Source organism: Colletotrichum gloeosporioides, assembly GCF_011800055.1.
Source record: "Colletotrichum gloeosporioides strain Lc1 chromosome Unknown consensus_72, whole genome shotgun sequence".
Lineage (NCBI taxonomy): Eukaryota > Fungi > Ascomycota > Sordariomycetes > Glomerellales > Glomerellaceae > Colletotrichum > Colletotrichum gloeosporioides.
Genome location: NW_025544717.1, coordinates 118,393 through 137,100, shown reverse-complemented (window position 1 = coordinate 137,100; position 18,708 = coordinate 118,393). Strand labels below are relative to the sequence as shown.

The window sequence follows — 18,708 nt, the reverse complement described above, 5'->3', positions numbered from 1 at the left end:
CCTTTTTTTTTCATCTGCTCAACTGATTGTTTTCGTCTTCTTTGACTCCAGAACTCGACATGGCACCAGACTCGGAGCTGACAGCCGACTGCTGTGCCGCAATACGCGGCGAAAAAGTCCCTCGAGACCTCGGGAACATCATCGCTCGGTCTTCGCTCATCCGTGGCATACGCCTCCACCTCGATTTTGCCACCAGTGAGGATGTCAGCAATCTCTGTCTTCAGGATCCGCAGATTGCACGGGCTCGGAATGCTCGACTGATCATGAGCGATGTCATCCCGAGCACTATGGGTCATCAACAGGAGCCGTACTGCGTCTGGTTTCCCCAGATAGCCTCCGAAGACACGTACCGCCAACTAGTGCAACGTTATCCGCAGATGCGCTACCAGGTTGGTCGCGCCTGTGCAGCCGGTGGCTACGACACTCTCTATCGGGAATTGGACTTGCTGCCGGACGTTTCCATTGCTGAGGAGGCTAGGGAGAGCGACACAGATGGCGGCCGTCTCATTTACGATTCTGTCATGAGTCGCCCCTGTCGCTACTCGGTAATGAACGATGAGACGTTGAACATCCAATTGGATGATCCATCGTCTCCCGCCTTCTTGAACGGCGATACGGAAACTCGTCTCCAGCTTTACCATCGCCCAAACACCCCTCGACAATTTTTGAAAACTCATCCCGGCATCGAAGAGGACATGCACATCAATGACGAATACACTCCTCCCGAGATGTACTCTGAGTTGGAAGAGTTCGAAGTAGAGCTCCTTCACCAGCCTTTACCTCTTGATCTGCCAACTGTGAAGAAGAAGCTTCTCATTTGCATGGCGGCTTTTGAAGGAAACATCGATCGTTACGTCAGGCTGTCACGGCCATCGCGTGGTATCGACCGTGAGGAGACTCTTTGCGTTGTCCGCGGAATCTACCATCACACGATGTTCGCCCGCTGGTGGGCGGGAGAAATCACACAGAACACGACAAGAGTCCAGGCCATCAGGAACACCGAGACAGGCCATAAATCTCTCTCCATGATTCAAGAAGCCATTTCGGCCCGACGGATCATGATCAATGACCCAAAAGAGTTTGTCGAGAACGGCTGGCCAGCTTGTGCGCCTAAGCCATACCTTATCTGGTGGCCACTCCCTCCAACTCGTGATATGCTGGATTTGCTCGCAGAAAACGTACCAGAGATGACCGAGCAAGTTGCCGTGGCCGCAATCTACTGCGACTATCATGACGTTTATCGACGGCTGCAGCCAGAGCCCAACTGGCGCCTCTGCGCCGCCGCTCGCGACTCTCACAACCCTTTCTACCTCCAGGACCTTACGAAGCGGGCGAATGAACGACAGATCAACCTTGACGCTTCGAGTGAACAAGATCCCGATGGCAAGTGTTTAGGTTTGGACCTGGAACCAACGGAAATTTTCAATTACTACGAGCGACAGGAGGTCCACAACTTCATCACAAGCAGAGAGGGGCCGTATGGTGGCTTCGGTCCTGATTGTCGCATGGCAGAAGTTGGTGTTTGGGATAGCATGGGACTTCCTGAATAACATAGTACAACATAACCGAATAATCAAGAATCTTAAATGAAGGTGCAGAAACGAATTCGCTGTTTTGCAAGATGCCATGTGATTTACCAACCTTCTATTTGCTATGTAAAGTCGAAGCCAGCAATGCAGAGGTCGTCTGATTCCCTCACTCGAGTCACTCCTCGACCTTGCTTCTGCTTGAAATCCCCTGCTCGTCGTTCACGTGGTTCATTAAAGAAAGTAGTCACGAGCCTTAGGTGGCGACATGGCTAGATGTTAATTTCCTGTTGAAAGTGACTCGGCGCGAAGGATTCATGGCAGTATGCCTTGTGGACTTGCAAAGTCAAATTCTTGACAGACAAATGTACCGTCAAGTACTTAGACTGAGCTGAGAGCGGGTACTCGGAAGTACGATTGCGGCACGGGGCGGCTGGGTCGCGGAGGTTTCCCGATACGCTTGGCTTGGATGGGGCGAAAGCGAACCCTAGCGGTTCTTAGTCGTCTTTTGTTTCCAGCGCAGTACTTTGACAATGCTTTTCTATGCATGTGACCGAGTTCTTTGAACAGGATTCGAACCCCAGATATGCCAAGATTACTCGTCTTTGATGCTGCAAGGCAACAGATTCCGGCATGGCGAAGTGGCTCCATTACTGCTTGTAATCTTCGCTTCGGATTCTCCCCACTACACTAACACAAGATCTTATCAACTTTCCTGATGAAGATATCGGTCTATGGAGACAACAAAATTTAGCTGGAAGCACAGTTCGTAATCCAAGCTTACTTTCCAATAGAACATGCCGCGATCAGGCAACATGCCTCCAAAGTTCCAAACTGCTCCCGGTCGACGCCATGGCACCGATTATTCCCCCTACTTTCAGTCCTCGGGACACGCCGAGAAGAGTCTCATTCAACGTTCTGGACTCTGGCGGCCTTGCCTTATGGGATGAAATTTTGACCCAGTCGCTAGAAGCTCGTTGTCTTCTCGGACATCACCTCGGACATCGGCCTGTGACCCCTTCTCACGATAACCTGTGCCTATGTTGAAGTATGGATTCATGATGATGAGTTTCCATAAAAGCTTTGTCTCCCCTCATAGAATATATCTATTCATTTCATCAAGCAGTTTCCAGCTCAGAATCTCAGTCTCTTGGGCCCGAGTCGTCATTCGTTTCACCTTCAGTTGCTGTCAGGATCCCAATTCACTCGTTTAGATTTGCATCACCATCGATCAATCATGTCGTTCGTTAGCATCAAGAGCACTCTCATGCTTCTAGGCATGAGCAGTTTGAGCTTTGCTGCCACAATCCCTCTCCGTCGCAGCAACACTACCAGCAGCGATTCTGAGACAGTTCACCTCATGGCCTCGACTCCTCAGCTGGAGTACGACCCGCAGACCACAGCGGATTGCACGTGGTGGTATGACAATACCCAGGCTACGAACTGCAATGATTTGCTGGCCAGTGAGGGCATCACGCTTGCCAACTTCAGGCGCTGGGTACGTAGACGAAGTTTCTGTCCACGCCATCGTTATTTCATCGTCTTCATAGCTGAACAAAGCTGACCGAATAGAACCCTTCAATCAATGAGGCGTGCACAAACCTCGCTGTCGGTAAATCGTACTGCGTCGAAGCAGCCTTTGAGACTGTTCCTTCTCCGACTGACCCCGAGACTCCCCCGGCGACAACCACTGCTCCGTCCAATGGTTCGTTGACTACTTCCCTAGTCTTCATGCCCGTTCCTGAGACTAACCACAAGTTCAGGAATCGAAACTCCTCAGCCAACTCAGCCAAGCCTTGTCGACAACTGCAACAAGTTTTACTTTGTGAAGTCTGGAGACTCATGTGCCGCTATCGCCTCCAGCAGCGGCATTACTCTGGCCAATTTCCTCTCCTGGAACCCCAAGGCTGGGTCTAACTGCGCTGGCCTCTGGGCTGATGCATACGCCTGCGTCGGCATCATTGGAGGCAGCACGACTCCCACACCTACGAACCCCGGCAACGGCATCGAGACCCCCCAGCCTCCCCAGCCCAGTATGGTCGATAACTGCAACAAATTCTCCCTCGTCAAGTCTGGAGACTCCTGTGCTGCCATCGCCTCGAGTCAAGGCATCACTCTCGCTAACTTTCTCGCCTGGAACAAGGGGGCTGGCAGCAACTGCGGCGGACTCTGGGCAGACGCTTACGCTTGCGTTGGCATTGTTGGAGGCAGCACTACTCCAACCAACCCGGGCAATGGCGTCCAGACGCCAACGCCAATTCAGACGGGCATGACCACCAAATGCAAGAGCTTCCATTTTGTCGAGTCGGGACAAACATGCGCAGTCATTGCACCAAAGTACGGCGTCACTGTCGCCAACTTGATCTCTTGGAACCCTGCCGTTGGATCGGGCTGCAATGGCATGTGGGCTGAGACTTACCTGTGCGTTGCTGTCTTGTAAGTCAGTAAGTCTGGCCACTTTTCTGAGGAACGTTGTACAAATGTAGTCTTTAAGTAGAAGACATTTATGAGCAACATGTTGTTCCAGTGGTATCCCTTCGCCACCAATGCAATCCTGTCTACATAAAAACGCCTTACAATGCAAATTCCTGCCCAAGATCTCGGCCGTGACTCTTAATGCAAATCTTCTAGTTCTCCCCACTTTGTTCCTAAGACTGGTACCCATCAGCCCTGTCGATAGCAGTAGCTTGAGCAAGCTTGCTCTCAGCCACGCTGACGGTGGGGAGGTAACCCTGGGGGTTGACGCCGCCACCAGTGATAGCCAGACCCTCGGCTGAAGAGTTTACACCAAGTGTGATCTAAGTAAATCATGTTAGCTCTGCTGACTACCTTCAATAACATGCCAAGAGTCACTTACATAGCCAACAAGACCATCCTCAATGTTATCAGTCAGCTGCGTAACGCTAATCACAGCACTGTAGCCGTCGGAGCTAGCGTCGGAGTACAGCGAATCCTCCGCGTTGGTGGTGCGGTTCAAGGTGGTCAAGTGCGCGCTGTACGGCTCCAGCGCGTACACCTGGCTCAGGAGGTCCTCCTCGAAGAACAGCTGCCCGATGTGCTGGACCTTGCTGGCCGAGTACGAGGTGCCGTTGGTGATGTTCGTCTGCGCAGTGACGTGGATGTGCGTGGTGCGGGTGATGTAGTATCCGGGGAACTTGGTGAGATATTCGACGATGCCGTTCTGATCGGTCACTTGGATACCGCGCAGGAATGTCTCATCGTCTGTTGTTCCATCGTCCCTCTTGGTCCAGTTATCCATCAGCTCCGCGGAATCGGGGTCAATTCCAGTGAAGGACGAGTAGGAGCCGGTGGCGTTGCAGTTCCAAATCGTCAAGGCCGTTCCGGACAGGGGCTCGCAGGTCTCGATATCGATCACGCCGATGTCGAGGTAAAAGTCGAGACCTCCCTGCGTCTCGCGGAGATCATGACGAACCATTTCACCGTCAACACTACGCATTTGTCAGGATTTACATGTCGCACCAATCACGATTGAGTATTAAGTGCTTACCCATAGGGTCCCCAGACGGTATCAGGGGCCAAGACGCAGGTGTCATTCTGAATGGTGGTGTAGTGCAGGGAATCGCGCTGCAAAAGCTCGCGCTCATCGGCGTGTGCATTCTGGGCCCGGCGAGTGCGCAGACGGCTGGCTCTCTTGGCGAATATCTCAGCCTTACGCGCCTCGATGGCAGCTGCGCACTTGTTGGTGCTACGGCCGACCACGTGGGCCTCGGATTTGGCCTTCTCGGCCGTCATGCGCTCTGGATGAGCAAAGACAGGGGCCAAAGCCAAGGCGTGGATAAGGATGTTGCTGAGCTGCATTTTGTATGTTTTAAAGAGTGAATGCTGAGAGGAGTGAGTGACTGTGAGTGATCGACCAAGAACAACTCCTTTCAACGGAGCATCCCATTACGGTTCTTATACATCACATCTTCGAGCCCTCCTTTCCATGATTTCTTCTGTAAAGCCCTGCATTGATTACCGTAAAGACGTTCCCTAGCTAATCAAAGATCCGGAATAGCTTACGTCGTGACGAATGTGATTGGAAGATACCCCAGTAGGCTGACGTCTACTTACACCTCCGTCGTCGGGATGTGGGCGGTTCTGTGGAGTTTGAGGCTCTCACCAGTGGCTAATTCGACCCGCTCGCCCCTAGACGCGCGATGTTGGGGGGCTTGGAGAAGATGCACCGCCCCTTAACGGCTTCGTGCGCTTCCTGCCTGTTTCGGCGAAAGCGGCCACCGGACCCGGGGTATGGCCCCGTAACTACGGCCCCATGTGGCGGGTACGGAGCCTGTTTTCTCTGGATTTGAAGAAATTCTTGTGTGTCGTGATGGGAGATTCGGCACCTCGATTGCACCCGAGGACCGTGATTTTTCGGGCTCGCGATGATTCTTCGCCCGTGGACGCGTTGAACATTACGTCCTTTTTGCAATCCATGCCCAGGGTGATTCAAGCCGAGGCAAAGACAACCCCGACGGCGACGCGAGATACCATTAAGGACGTTGTGATCTTAATTGGCCACAACCTCCTCAGAAAGGAATGAGGGGGAGTATCATGGATATAGACAGTCGGGTGCCTCCCGATGCGATGTGTCATGTTGTACCAAGCTTAAGGAGCCCCTGAAAGCAGCCCGTGTGCTCTATCTCTGTCAAGCCCAACGAGGACGCGTGGACGGCGATCCGGTAAGCCTGATGGAGCAGGAGATCGGTCAGGTCCGCGGGTTCCACGGCGCTCAATTTCGAAGACGCGACCCAAGAAAAAGAGATTTTTACTACCAAAGGAATGCCGTCTGCTGGAAGGAATATCGATGCTGTCTTTCTCGAAGAAGACTCGTCCAAGTTTGGACGAGCCAAGATCAAAGGTTTTGCCGTGAACATCAGTTCGCCGAGGGGTTGTTCAAGAAAAACGCAAAAACGCGCAACCTCAAAAGAAACGAAGAGCAAAGACACATGCTTACGAGCCTTGGTTGAAAAAAGAAGCAAATTCTCACTGATTATTTACAAATCGAAACTCGTGTTTGCCAAGGCCTTGGGAGTTCAGGCGGCGGCTTGGATGTCTGAAAATAGGTTGATGCGCACGGGGTGACCCGACCTATTCGAGATGCAATGGAAAAAAACTCGGTCTGCCCGTTCAATTCCACATGAGTATTCGTAACCCTTTATGGCTTCGTGGAGCTCCACAGCACTGGCTCTTCAGCATCGAACATCCCACCGGCAGTCTCACTGAGCATCCAGCATGATCATTACGTCCTCGTGATGGCCTTGCGGAGCTCCATGACAAAGCCGACTCAGTCTCGGACATCCCACCGGTTCCCTTGCAAGATCTGGTTTATAAGTCCTCACAAGATTCCAATTCCCCGTGTTCGAGTTCAGTCTGCGCCGCGTTCTCCAGGAGAAAACAATCAGGTTTTAGGCTCGCAGACGCTGACTGATCCGTATAACAACACGCGTCACTACGCTGCAACTCTACTGTCTTGATTATAGGCAAGTGGGGGGCAAGTTGGCTGATTGGTATTCCCAATCTTGCGCTGTTTCGTTTGTCCGTGCTAACCCCTAAAGCGCTCGCCTTTAAGGAGGTCCCGTCTTGCCAATTATCTCTCAATTATTTAATCACTCAAGTATTGTGTTGCGTTTGTGAGGCAGAGCTATCGTACTCATCTTAGTATTTTCTTTGCAGCCATTAGTGTCCTATGTTGCCTTTTTCTTCGGGACTCCCCCTAAGAAAGAGAGAAAACGGGAGCTATTCTCAGTTGATCTCAAGGAATGGGTAGCACCCTGGTCGTCTAGCTAAACACACCCGTACAAATGACAAAGCTCAAAGAAGAGGTGTTCGTTGGCGGATCATTAATAATTGTCCCATCGTTATTACGGCATGACGGAAAGCAGAGGCGCCCGGCTTTCGAGATGATTCGGGTTTGTTGATCTTCTGATTCACCCTGGTAGACCTTATCCTCGATGCGAATATTCATTGTGAAATCACCAAAGAGTGTGTTGTACAGGATCCTCAAACTCATACTTCCACTTCTTTTCAACTTGATCCGCCTGCCACCTTGTCCAAAAACACCATGTACCTCTCGTAAAACGTCGATACTTCCTCCTCAGCAGCCGGCAAAACCGCAGGAAAGCAGTGAGGCAGGCCTCGGTACGCATGCACCTCGACATCGACCCCCTCAACCTCCAATGCTTCCGCATACGCGAGAGCTTCATCCCGAAGGACGTCGTAGCCGGCGCACTGTATGACTGACATGACGCGGCGTTAGCTGGTGGCGACGACTTGTCCACATTCTTGAGACTCACGCGTACGAGGCAGGCCCTTCAGAGACTCAGCCAGTATGGGCGAATGGCGATGATCGGGCATCGGCTTGGGCAGGTACGCATCAAGGGCGCCTTCCATTGCCAGAGAGCCGATGACCGGGTTGTCGTTGTTTTGGATGTAGCTACCATACTCGTACTTTTCTTTGGGAAAGAACTTCGGGTGGCAGATGATTGGGAAGTGCAGGACTTGGGCGCTGACGCCTGTGATACCGTTGTCTCTACACTCGATTGCGAGGGCGGCGGCCTTGGTTTGTTAGTTGGGTTGAACGGGTGTGGGTTGCTTGGTGAGACTTGCTAGGTTTCCTCCTGCGCTGCTCCCGCTGAGGATGATCTTCTCTGGGTCAACCCCGAGGGCTGTTGCGTTCTCTTTACACTAGAGTGGAGTTAGACAGAACTCGTCTCATGTCACTTGGCCAGACTCACCCATAAGAGACCGTCATAGCTGTCGTGCAGCCCACAAGGGAAAGGATCCTCCGGCGCCCTGTATAAATTAGCATGAAGGGAGGATTCTCAACGACAACCACTTACTTGCGATAGCAAACACTCACGACGACAATGTTCTTGTTGGTCGCAGCGTAGACGTTCTCGGCACCGTCAACCTCATGACGGCCCACGCACCATCCTGACACCGAGTCAGCAACATAACCCAATATCTCATTTCACAGAGAAAGCCATACCGCCTCCGTGCATGCGATACATCAAAACCGCATTCGGCCGAACATTCGGCGACTTGTACACCTTGAGCTCGATCTCTTCCCCATCCCGGGCCTTGAAGTACAGCAGCTGCGTGGTCACATCCCGGTACCGATCCGGTCCGCCCCGGGGCATCGGCGCGTCCGCGTCGCCAGCTACTCTGCGCACCGACGCGAAATCTGGCTGGGCTTGAATCTGGGCGTACATGGCGCTGATAGCGGCTTCCGAGGCCGCATAGACCGGGTGTTTAGCGGAGAGGTGGCCGTACTTGGGAAGTGGGTGAAACTCGGCGTCGAGGTCGACGTATTCGGGCTTGATCTTTTCGGTCAGCATGTTGGATGTTGGTAATGGTGACGATTGATGGTCTTGACAATTGGTGGTGGGAACAGTCTCCTCGTGTCTTTTTGTACTCAGCTTCGCAGGCTGTTGTCAGCTCCGTGATAAGCCGCACTACTATGAGTACCTCCATGCAGCTAGGGATGACCCGAGATGACGGCAGTAAGCCACGAGGGTCGGCGCATCATGCCAAGAGTGCGCGAGCCAACCATAAGTGCAGTATTCGATCTCAGTTGATCTCCGGTGCTGTGTTTCGTTCCACAAACCAGGAAGGGTTGTGGCTGATGAGGGTGTGGTCACTATGATTCATCCCCGCTATGCCGGACTGGGAACAGTGCGTGCAGTGGGTTGCACATTTGGGCTGCAAAAGGGTTCCAACAAACTTCGCAGCCTCCGATGGGACCTGTCAAGCCTGCGTGTCAGAAAGGCAATGCTGAAATCTTTCCATTTTGAGGCCATCGAAGTCTCGGTCGGCGTGGCTCCGATCGCCGTGATCCATCGGCGTCGGATCCGTTGATCGACCCGCTTCGCCATGCTCATTCTAGGGCTGTTGTTCTTTCTAGAGTGAAAGGAGGAATTTATGAATCAACTTTCGGTGGCTTAAGCACCGAACCCATGTTCACTTGGTTTCGAAGACACCCGTGACAGTCATGAGGACATTTTGTCTTCCAAAGATACTTTGACGGAACCTGATACCCTGCTCGGAAGGGCTTCTGGGGGTTGAGACAGATCATAATTCCATGGATCCTGATGGCTGCTACGCTAAGAAGTGTGGAACTGTTCAATGAAAAATATACGATCTGATGTAGTCAATACTGATTCGCTGAGTATCCTACGAACACGTTCAAATATCAGACGCAAATGCGACACGCGATAACGTACACCAGTATACAGACGGACATGAAGTATAGGCACAAACTCGTCAGACATAACTCATGCTTCCACAGATATCCAAATGCAAATGCACGCCAAAAACAAAACACACCGAAAATGCAAAACGCATGCAGCGGACATGCAAAACGGGCCAATTCACATTCACACATTGCACACTATCCTGACATCAAGGTCAGGAGTAGACAGTGTCGGGGGAGAGGAAAGGGGTGGGGGCTTTGGTAGGGCCAAGCTTGGAGCTCGGCTACGCGTTGTCGCTGTCAAACGAACCAGCTCAAGGGGGAGAGGAGCTTCCAGAGCTTTGCTGCTGCATCGCCTCGATGAGAGCAGTGAGCTTGTCAATCTTCTCATTGAGCTCCGTGATGCGGACCTCGACGGCAGATGGGGCATCGGCCTCATCGATGTCGGCGGCACGGGTAGTCGGCCTCGAATGACTCCCGTTGCGGCGGTATGGAGAACGGCCAGGTCGGTAGCCCGAAGACGGGCGGTTGGCCTGCAGGGCGTTCCGGGCGTTGGGCTTCAGAAGACCCGTCGCGGCACGAGGTCCCTTGAAACCGGCATACTCGTCAGGGAGGACGCGGCGGCGGACGCTCTCGTAGAGTTGGATGACACCAACGATGGGCAGATGAGTGGCCTTGAGCAGGAGGATGCGGCCCTGGCGGAACTTGTCGTCGGAGGGGAGGAAGAGGCGCAGAGGGCGGAAGATGACGAGAGCGATGAGATTGAACGGCGGGTAGAAGTGCGTGAGCCGGTTGCTAGTCGAGGCCTCAAGCACGTACACGCTGTACACGTAGAGGTACTCCTCCTTGGCATGGGTGATGACACGGGAGAAGCTGTTGGACAGCATACCAGTCAGGGAACCCATCAGCAGGAAGGTACTGAGGATGATGAAGATGATCATGAGAGTCGGGCCGAAGATGGGGTTGATGTCCTCCATAATCTCGATACCGACGTAGGAAGAGCCGAAGAAGATCTTTGTCAAGATCATCGTCATATGTGAGAAGTTGTAGGCGTCCTGGCCGATGAGGGAGAAGGTCGTCAAGAAGCCGAGGTAGATGATGACGACGAGGACCATGAACTTGATGAAGTCCTTGCTCATCTCCTTCAGGCATGGGATCAGAGTACCCCAGTAGGGTGACAAGCTGAGCAGGGAGAAGACACGCGGGACCATGAATAGGGCCTCAAGAGCAAAGACGTCAAAAGCGAGGTCGGTGATTTCCCTGTCCTGGTTGGTGATGCCAATAACCCCTGCAGCATATTAGCAACTGCGCAGCGCCTTTGTTGATTATTTACTTACTCAGAACAGCAAAGGCGATACCAATGCCAATCATGATCATGTCAAACATGTTCCAGATGTCGGTTGCGTAGAAGATTGTGCCAGCATCCGCCCACTCGCTCAGCTCATCGTAGAGGAAGGCAGCCAGCCAGAGGTACAGGACGATTTCGTTGTGAGTGATGCGCTCAGTGTTTTGCTGGACGAGCACAGAGTAGTAGAGAATCAGGAAGATGAGGAAGAAGAAGGCCTCCCAGGCCTTGAGGTACTTGGGGACCCTCAAACGGGAGAAGATGTCGGTGGTGTGGGCGTTGTAGAAACGGGGCTTCTTCTCGGCATGGACGGAAAGACTGTCCCAGAAGATGATGTCTCCGTTCCAGATGCCAGTGACGATCTTCTGCACAACGTGCTGGCTGAGGAAGCGCTTGGCATCAGCGACAGCCGCAATCTCAAGAGCGTTCAGGTTGGTGAAGGGGCCGGTCGGGTCATCATCTTCCTGGCCATCTTCATCAGCGTGCATGCTCATGGTGAGCCTGGACAAGGAGGACAGCAGCTGATAGCGCTTGGCACTGCTTCCAGGGCGGACCGAGGCGCGTCTGCTGTTAGAGCCAGACCAGCTACCGCCAGAGAGCAGGGGCGAGTTCTCGTTGCTCTCCAGGTCGACATTGGGCGGCGGCGTCTCTGCCTGCTTCGGGTCGGGAATCTCATAAAGGCAGTAGTCGACGGCCTCCCGCTCCGATAGGCGGGTGAGGAAACGCCAAGCGACAATCTCGCAGGCGTTGGCGCGGGCTTCGCAGAGACCCTTGTTGGACTCGGCCTCGTCGGCCGCATAGTGCCATTTCAGGGCGCTGGACTTGTTAGCATGGCAATGTTTGCTAATTGGAGGTGGAATGACTTACAGCAAGGCGTTGACAATGGCGGGGTTGGTGCAGGTGGCATTGAGATGATCAACCAAGATCCTCAAGCACTCACCGGCGGTGGTGGTCCTCAGCTGCTCAAAGGTGCTCGGCAGAACAATGACATCGGTAATGTAACTGCGCCGAAACCGTCAGCGACTGATCCAGATGTTCCGTCCACCGCTCCGCAGCAGGCACACGAGGACAGCGCCGAAACTTACACCGAGATCTTCTTGACCACCTCTCGAAAGCTATCGGTGGTTTCAATGTCGGGCAGCTCGTAGACCGTGTCGACGCGCATGGACACGGGGCTCAGGTCCCGCTCCTGCGGCATTGGCTTCTTCTTGACGCGAATGGGCATTTTGCTGGTTGACGCGGGCAGCACCGTGAACCGGGTCCCGGATTGGACTGGTCAGTCGAAACAGGTTGTAGCCGAAAGAATCAATCCAATGCTTCCTGCCGGTGGTCAGCAGCCGCAGAGTGCTTGCAGACGAGATGGATGGATGGATGGTGGCAAGCAATTGATGGGCGCGCCGAGTACTCGCGTCCGGACGGCAGCGAGCGAGCTGAACGGAAGGACGGGGAAACAAGAGGAGAAAGAAGGACCCTGAGGTAGGTGCCGCCCGACGACGAGATACCGCCTGCCGCTGGAGGCGCTGCTGCTGCGTTCTGCATTGCTGCACCGCTGCTCGAACAGGGGTAAAGTGGGTCCACTATAGTGGAAACGACAGCGGGGCATTGACGCGCGGGGGCGAGATAACCCATTGCTATTGGCTTGTTCTGGCTAACTCCTCTGTTTACAGTTTAGCGTCATCAGGTGGGTGGCCGTACCAAGAATAAAAAAACAAGCTTCGCTCATCGGTGAAGATTGAAGATCCCAAAACCCATCCACCATGTCTTTCACTGAGGCTGAGGCCGAGCCGTTTACTCGCAACGGTCTCATCGGTATCTCATGTTACAACATGAAGCCATGTCTCACTCTCAGTGTAAGACATGGTATGACTGGTGCGAGGATCAACGCTCGGTAGACCAACAATCAGCGGTGCCGAAAGCTCGTGCCAAGCTCATTACCACATCAAAACTCCGATACGTCGATGTTTTCAGTGCCATTCTCGATGGAGTCGTTAATTCAGGCAAAACCCAGCTCTCGGTCGTCCAGTCGCAGTTCGCGCAATTTTCGAATTAGGAAATCAAACAGATCGAGTACCCACCGTCTAGAACGCAACCCAACCTCGTACGCATTCGTGAGGGATCTGCCATCTCAGCCACGTGGAGAGTAGCTCAACTCAGCCCTCCAGCTGGGCCAGAGAATGAGACGCGTCACGATAGGGCGATGACCAGCCTCATTTTTTGTGAGATCCCTAAGCGCCAGTGCGGGGCTTTGCGCCCGAGAGACGCATTCCATGTTTGTTCTATTCAATCGGGACTTTGGAGATTGACTCCCGGCCGCTCAGCTTCTCGAAGGATTCAAAAGGCTTCGCTCAGTGACGCGGCGCTGCCTTATTGACCCATGTCCACAAGCCACACATCAAAGTCCCCTCCGCTGAGCCTTCATTCCTCTTCGTGATAGCGACCAATGTCCCGAGAGTCAATGAGTTCGGAAAGGAACATGTATATAATATGAATGACTTCAGATGGAGTTCGGACCAGGCGAGACAGCAAGCCGAACACTTCGTTTTTATCACCAACTCTAAATCCATCATGTCCAGCGTTTCTGCAACGCCAACGACGGCCTCGGTCGCCAGCGCAACTTCGTCCCAAGCCGCTCCCACATGTACGACGTCGGTTCCAGGAAGATATGGACATGTCCCCATCGGCGCATGCAACTCATACTATGCATTCGACCCAAGTTTTGCGGGCAATCTTGCCTTTGCCGTGCTATTCGGCCTTTCCATGATTGCACACATCGTTCAGGCGATTACTTACAGAAAAGTGCGGAAATCACGCTGCAGCAAGTATGCTTTTTCTAACATGCGGGACAGAGATTCTGCTGGATCATCATCGTCGGCGCATCATGGGAAACTGCAGCCTTCATTCTCCGAACCCTCGGAGCCCACGACCAGCAGCAGATTGGTTATCAGATTGGCGGACAGCTGCTCTTCCTCCTCGCACCGCTATGTATGTTTCATCCACCTCCAGAAATTCCTTCACATGTCAGCACCCAAAAACTGACAGGCAGTCGCTAGGGATTAACGCGTTCGCGTACATGCTGGCAGCCAGGCTCGTGTACTTTGTCCTGCCTGACCAGAGAGTTTTCCGCGTCAAGGCCACCGCGCTCACCAAGATCTTCGTGGCCATGGACATTGTGTGCTTCCTCGTGCAGGCTGTGGGCGGCTCCATGATGTCCAACACGGAGGTCTCCTCGGACGACCCCATCCTGCGCACCGGCCAGCAGCTCTACATGAGCGGGTGCGGACTGCAGCTCGCCTTCATTGTCGTCTTCTGCGGGCTGATGGGCCGGTTCTACGTGAAGATGCAACAGGCGCAAAGGTTCGACCTCGACTTGAAACGGGTGAAGGCCCTCGTCTGGGTCATGTACGCGGTGCTGGTGCTCGTCATTGTAAGTGTGGTATTTGTTTCTCTTATTACTTTTCTGCTTTCTGCTCCTTGAACGTCCGTCCACCGTTCAGAAAGGAAACTTTCAGGGTGAGACGACGTTTGACAAGACGGGATGAACGGACTGAGCTGACACTTCCCGGAGATCCGGATCATCTTTCGACTGGCTGAGTTCGGACCTGGGGCCGACATTGAGAACCCCATCCTTACCAACGAGAACTACGCGTTCGGGCTCGACGCACTGCCCATGGTGCTCGCGCTCGTGCTCCTCAACGCCGTGCACCCGGGTATCGTGCTGAGGGGCGAGAACAGCGAGTTCCCGAGGCTGTCGAGGAAAGAGAAGAAGCAGATGAAGCGGGAGAAGAAGGAAATCAAGAAGGCGGCGAGGGCGGAAAAGAAGCAGAGAAAGGCTGGCAAGCTGGTCACTGAAGGGCACGCAGAGGGCATGGAGGAGAGGAGCCCGTTAACAGACAGCCCGTACGACACAGACGAGCGGTCTAGCTCACCGCGGAGGGAGCACGTTTAAGTCAGGCCGGGCGGCAGTGATGGGAAGCGGGGACTGTTGGGAGATGATGATGTCGAGTGATTGCATAGCTAGGGCGTTTGGGAAAGTGGTGACGGGCTTGTGACACGTCCGAGGGTTAGACACTTTCAGTAATGTTTACGGGACTGGGTGATAAACACGCTTGATTCAGCACAGGCGTTTGTTTCCGAGGGGTGTTGACTCGTCTAGTTGCTTGGGGCCGGCAGACTGAATAGCATCATATCTGAGATTCATCAAGAAGAAACAGGTCCAAGAGAAACGGAAATGCTCATCATTAAAGACGTGGAGGATGACGATCCCGGAATCCTTAAATGCCTAAAGCTGCAAGTTGTCGGGACCCTGAGAGTGCCTGGGAAGAGTGTGCCTTAGTTGACAGCACCGCCACGGGGCCCACTCGGGACCGGGAATTAGCGCGGATTAAAAAAAGAAGCCCGGTTGGCGCTAACGGAGGACCGCCGGACACTTTCACACTGTGTTTGTGCATACACTTGATAGGCTATACACAGTGTTAAAAGCGATCAGAGACAGGCACCTGAAGGATTCGACGCCGGCGCGGTGGGGTGGCAGCGTAAACAAGCGAGACGAACAGCCCCTGCCGGTTCGATGCAAACTCACTTCCTTCAAACTCCAGTCCCCGTTCAAGAGCGTTGGGTCCCGACTCCTTCAATATCCCACCATCGAACGAGTTAAACAGCTCACCAGCCGCACGTCTGTTCAGTCTGTTCACTTCTGTCTGTCTGCGCCCCTTGACGGTGCCTGCCTGACCTGACCTGACCTGACCGTTCGGGCCCGAGCCACCAGACTTGTCAAATTGGCATATTCGTCGTCCTGGACCCCCCAAAATCCGAGGACCCAAGACAGGCGTAGTGCCCCCAAGATGCGTGGCATGCGTTTGGGGGCATGCCTCTACGCCGTCTTGGATAGAGATGCAGCTTCCCTGGCTTTGGGGTCCTCCGTCGTCCATTGCCTGCATCAGAATATGCAAGCGCAACATGAGGACGAGGAAGCCATGGCGCAGAAGCAGAAGGGTCGTGTTCTCGTCCAGGAACCAACAACAACTTTCTCGAATGCCTGCAACCCCAGCCAACATCGTGTGCTCAGCATTACGGTCAAGCCAGTCGAAGTCGAAGCCGGTGTCAGTTCGATCAGACGATAGGCCCAAGAAGAGCAAGAAACATTTTTCTACCGCCTGTCTGATTCAGAACGCCTCCATCTCTCTCTATCTCTCTCTCTGCCCAAGCCCTCGCCTGCTCGGCACTTGACAGGCTCGTACTTTGCCTACGCCTATTTCCGGGTTCTCAGATCCGCACGGACTGGTCCCGGCCGGCGCGTTCTGTCCTCGCCACGGCACAACGTTTCCAACGATCAAGAGATCTTCCCACCCCCGGCCCACGCCCCAAGCGGTGCGCGCAGCCTGCAACCGTGATACGACGGTAAGGCGTGGTCATCACGTCTGTCTTAGACTTGGACAGCCAAGCTGCCCCTCCCGCAATGCTGATGATGGGAGAGAAATCCCTGAAACCCGCCTGCTCCCCAATGAACATCAGCCCTGTTGGCGGCCACCCCCCGGAACCACAACCACCCCTCCCTTCCTCCTCCTCCACGTCGTCCCTGCTCCGATCTAAATTGCACCTCGTCCTCCGATCCCTCGAGGCAGGATTCCTTTTTTCTCTCTTCTTCGTTCTTTTCCTTCTGCCTATCCTTCCATCAGGGCCCCGCGTCTATTCCTCCCAGAATCCCACGTCTCTTTCTTTTTAGTCTCTTGGTTGTCTCTTTGTAACTGGACTTTAATTACACGGATTCCGCCGGACTCAAGCGCTTGACTGCCATCTTGAGTCTTCCAATCGACTGAGGGAACGCCATCATCGACAAGGATCTCGTTGCTGGCAAAAAGAAGGAAGGGCTTTGAAAGGATTTGGAAAACGGGTGCGAAGATCACCCCAACCACCGAAACACCATGGTATCTCGCGACGTCTTCCGGCTCCCGCCCGCCGCGGCAGCTCTCGTGCTTCTCTCGACTCTCTTCACCACTACCGACGCCGTCGCCGTGCTCCCGCAAAAAACGCAGCATCTCCCCTTTCGTGTACTCGATGTCGTAGACTGGCCTCTGCAGACGCCGATGCCATGGCTCGGAAGGAGACAGGACTCCAGCACCAACACCGTCTGCGGCTACATCGGCGGCGACCCAGGCTTCGCGGCAACATGCTCCGCCGGCTCGCACTGCGCCATGGACGCCTCCGTCTCGGCCGTCGGCTGCTGCCCGAACGGCGTAGCCTGCACGACGGGCGTTTACACTAGCTGCGTCGACCAGAACAGCCCCACCCCGTCGGCGTACGACCCGTACATCTACACCTGCCAGGGCTCCAACGTGTGCTACAAGAACACCTACGATGGCGGCGCATACCAGTACGGATGCGGCACGAGCAGCCAGGGCTTCTACGTCGCGGCCACCGCCTCGGGGCTGAGCACGACTGTCTCCATCACCCACGTCTCCGGCATCGTCACCAAGGCCGCCAGCACCGCGTCCAGCTCCAGCTCCGGCAGTTCTTCGGCGTCAAGCTCTGACTCTTCGACAACGAGCTCCTCGTCCACGACCAGCAGTTCCAGTTCCAGCTCCTCGCCAACCTCCCAGGCGCCCAGCTCCACATCTTCGCACCCTGCGGCAAGCGGCGGGCCTCACTCGCCGCCGACACAGGCACAGCAGGACGCCGCCCTCGCGCGCAACGGCGGAATCATCGGCGGAACCGTCGCCGGAGCAGCAATCTTCGTTGCCATTGTGTCTGTTGCGTTCTGGATGGGCAAGCGTAAGGGCAGGAACCAGCGTGTGGGCCCCGGCCAGGGCAAGGGGCCTTCATATATCAGGTACAATATCCCATCTCGCCTCATCCCCCCACGTTCCCACATCCCCATCCCCATCATATCATCCGATCGGAAACGCTAACCCACATTCCCAGCCCCATGACGAACCAGAAGGACTTCACCCAGGTTCCGGGTCAGGACACCATGTTCGACCAGGCCGGCTACGGGCATCCGTCTATGATGCCTGGCGCCCACGGGACCACCACGTCCATTACCGGAGGCAACGCCGCCCACAGCGGGGGCTCCGTGAAGAGTGGTGGTGCCGGTGGTGCCGTTGCGTCCGGGGCGGTTCGTTCCGGAAACGGGGGAGAGGATGAGATCCCGCTGACGCACCAGAATGAAATGACGGAGTTCCTGAGGGGCTACCACGAGGCCATCTCCCGCCCGGAGGGAGAAGAGGTCCGCCAGGGCAGCGCTGGAGGTGCTAGCACGGCGACGGGCGCGACTGCGACCGAGTTTGGCGCGTCCCCGAACGCGAACGCTGGCGGCGCTGACATTGCGGAAGAGAGGCCGTTGTGGCAGCAGAACAGGAGGCAGAGCCGGAACTTGATGTGGATGTAAGATAATACGGAAAAGAATTACAGTGCATGCGGGGGAACAGATGAACATGGGGTATTACAGGTACAGAATACGGTGTTTTGGAGTTGGCATATGTCTCTTAGCCAGGGAGACACAAAGACACTTTCTAATCAAACGATTGTCTAATCACGTACATAATCGCCAATAGTATATAATCGCCGTACTGAGAATGACCGATCTCGAACATGTCGGCCGGCTGAACGAAATTGTTCGGCCTCGGTCGCTATCGAGAGACCGGCCC

At 54.4% G+C, this 18,708-nt stretch overlaps 7 protein-coding genes across 7 annotated transcripts; 4 read left to right on the top strand and 3 right to left on the bottom strand.

Moving 5' to 3' along the window:
* Positions 1-59: 59 nt before the first annotated feature.
* GCG54_00009488 (uncharacterized protein) lies at positions 60-1,550 on the top strand (the record flags this gene model as incomplete). Its single annotated transcript, XM_045409434.1, has 1 exon — positions 60-1,550. The coding sequence occupies one exon, from the start codon at positions 60-62 to the stop codon at positions 1,548-1,550; it is 1,491 nt and encodes a 496-aa protein (XP_045259976.1).
* Positions 1,551-2,763: 1,213 nt separating this feature from the next.
* On the top strand, positions 2,764-3,966 carry GCG54_00009487 (LysM domain-containing protein; the record flags this gene model as incomplete). The annotated part of the gene is made up of 3 exons (XM_045409433.1): positions 2,764-3,024; positions 3,099-3,231; positions 3,290-3,966. 3 exons carry the CDS (start codon positions 2,764-2,766, stop codon positions 3,964-3,966), a joined length of 1,071 nt encoding a protein of 356 aa, XP_045259975.1.
* Positions 3,967-4,174: 208 nt separating this feature from the next.
* On the bottom strand, positions 4,175-5,345 carry GCG54_00009486 (uncharacterized protein; the record flags this gene model as incomplete). Its single annotated transcript, XM_045409432.1, has 3 exons — positions 4,175-4,324; positions 4,384-4,975; positions 5,035-5,345. The coding sequence occupies 3 exons, from the start codon at positions 5,343-5,345 to the stop codon at positions 4,175-4,177; spliced, it is 1,053 nt and encodes a 350-aa protein (XP_045259974.1).
* Positions 5,346-7,553: 2,208 nt separating this feature from the next.
* On the bottom strand, positions 7,554-8,866 carry GCG54_00009485 (Gibberellin receptor GID1A; the record flags this gene model as incomplete). Its single annotated transcript, XM_045409431.1, has 5 exons — positions 7,554-7,765; positions 7,823-8,084; positions 8,264-8,321; positions 8,369-8,462; positions 8,518-8,866. The coding sequence occupies 5 exons, from the start codon at positions 8,864-8,866 to the stop codon at positions 7,554-7,556; spliced, it is 975 nt and encodes a 324-aa protein (XP_045259973.1).
* A 1,168-nt stretch (positions 8,867-10,034) lies between these two features.
* On the bottom strand, positions 10,035-12,290 carry GCG54_00009484 (uncharacterized protein; the record flags this gene model as incomplete). Its single annotated transcript, XM_045409430.1, has 4 exons — positions 10,035-11,008; positions 11,058-11,881; positions 11,933-12,067; positions 12,151-12,290. The coding sequence occupies 4 exons, from the start codon at positions 12,288-12,290 to the stop codon at positions 10,035-10,037; spliced, it is 2,073 nt and encodes a 690-aa protein (XP_045259972.1).
* A 1,340-nt stretch (positions 12,291-13,630) lies between these two features.
* On the top strand, positions 13,631-15,011 carry GCG54_00009483 (uncharacterized protein; the record flags this gene model as incomplete). Its single annotated transcript, XM_045409429.1, has 4 exons — positions 13,631-13,861; positions 13,912-14,047; positions 14,116-14,489; positions 14,631-15,011. The coding sequence occupies 4 exons, from the start codon at positions 13,631-13,633 to the stop codon at positions 15,009-15,011; spliced, it is 1,122 nt and encodes a 373-aa protein (XP_045259971.1).
* Positions 15,012-16,986: 1,975 nt separating this feature from the next.
* Positions 16,987-18,449, top strand: GCG54_00009482 (uncharacterized protein; the record flags this gene model as incomplete). Its single annotated transcript, XM_045409428.1, has 2 exons — positions 16,987-17,891; positions 17,984-18,449. 2 exons carry the CDS (start codon positions 16,987-16,989, stop codon positions 18,447-18,449), a joined length of 1,371 nt encoding a protein of 456 aa, XP_045259970.1.
* Positions 18,450-18,708: the final 259 nt, after the last annotated feature.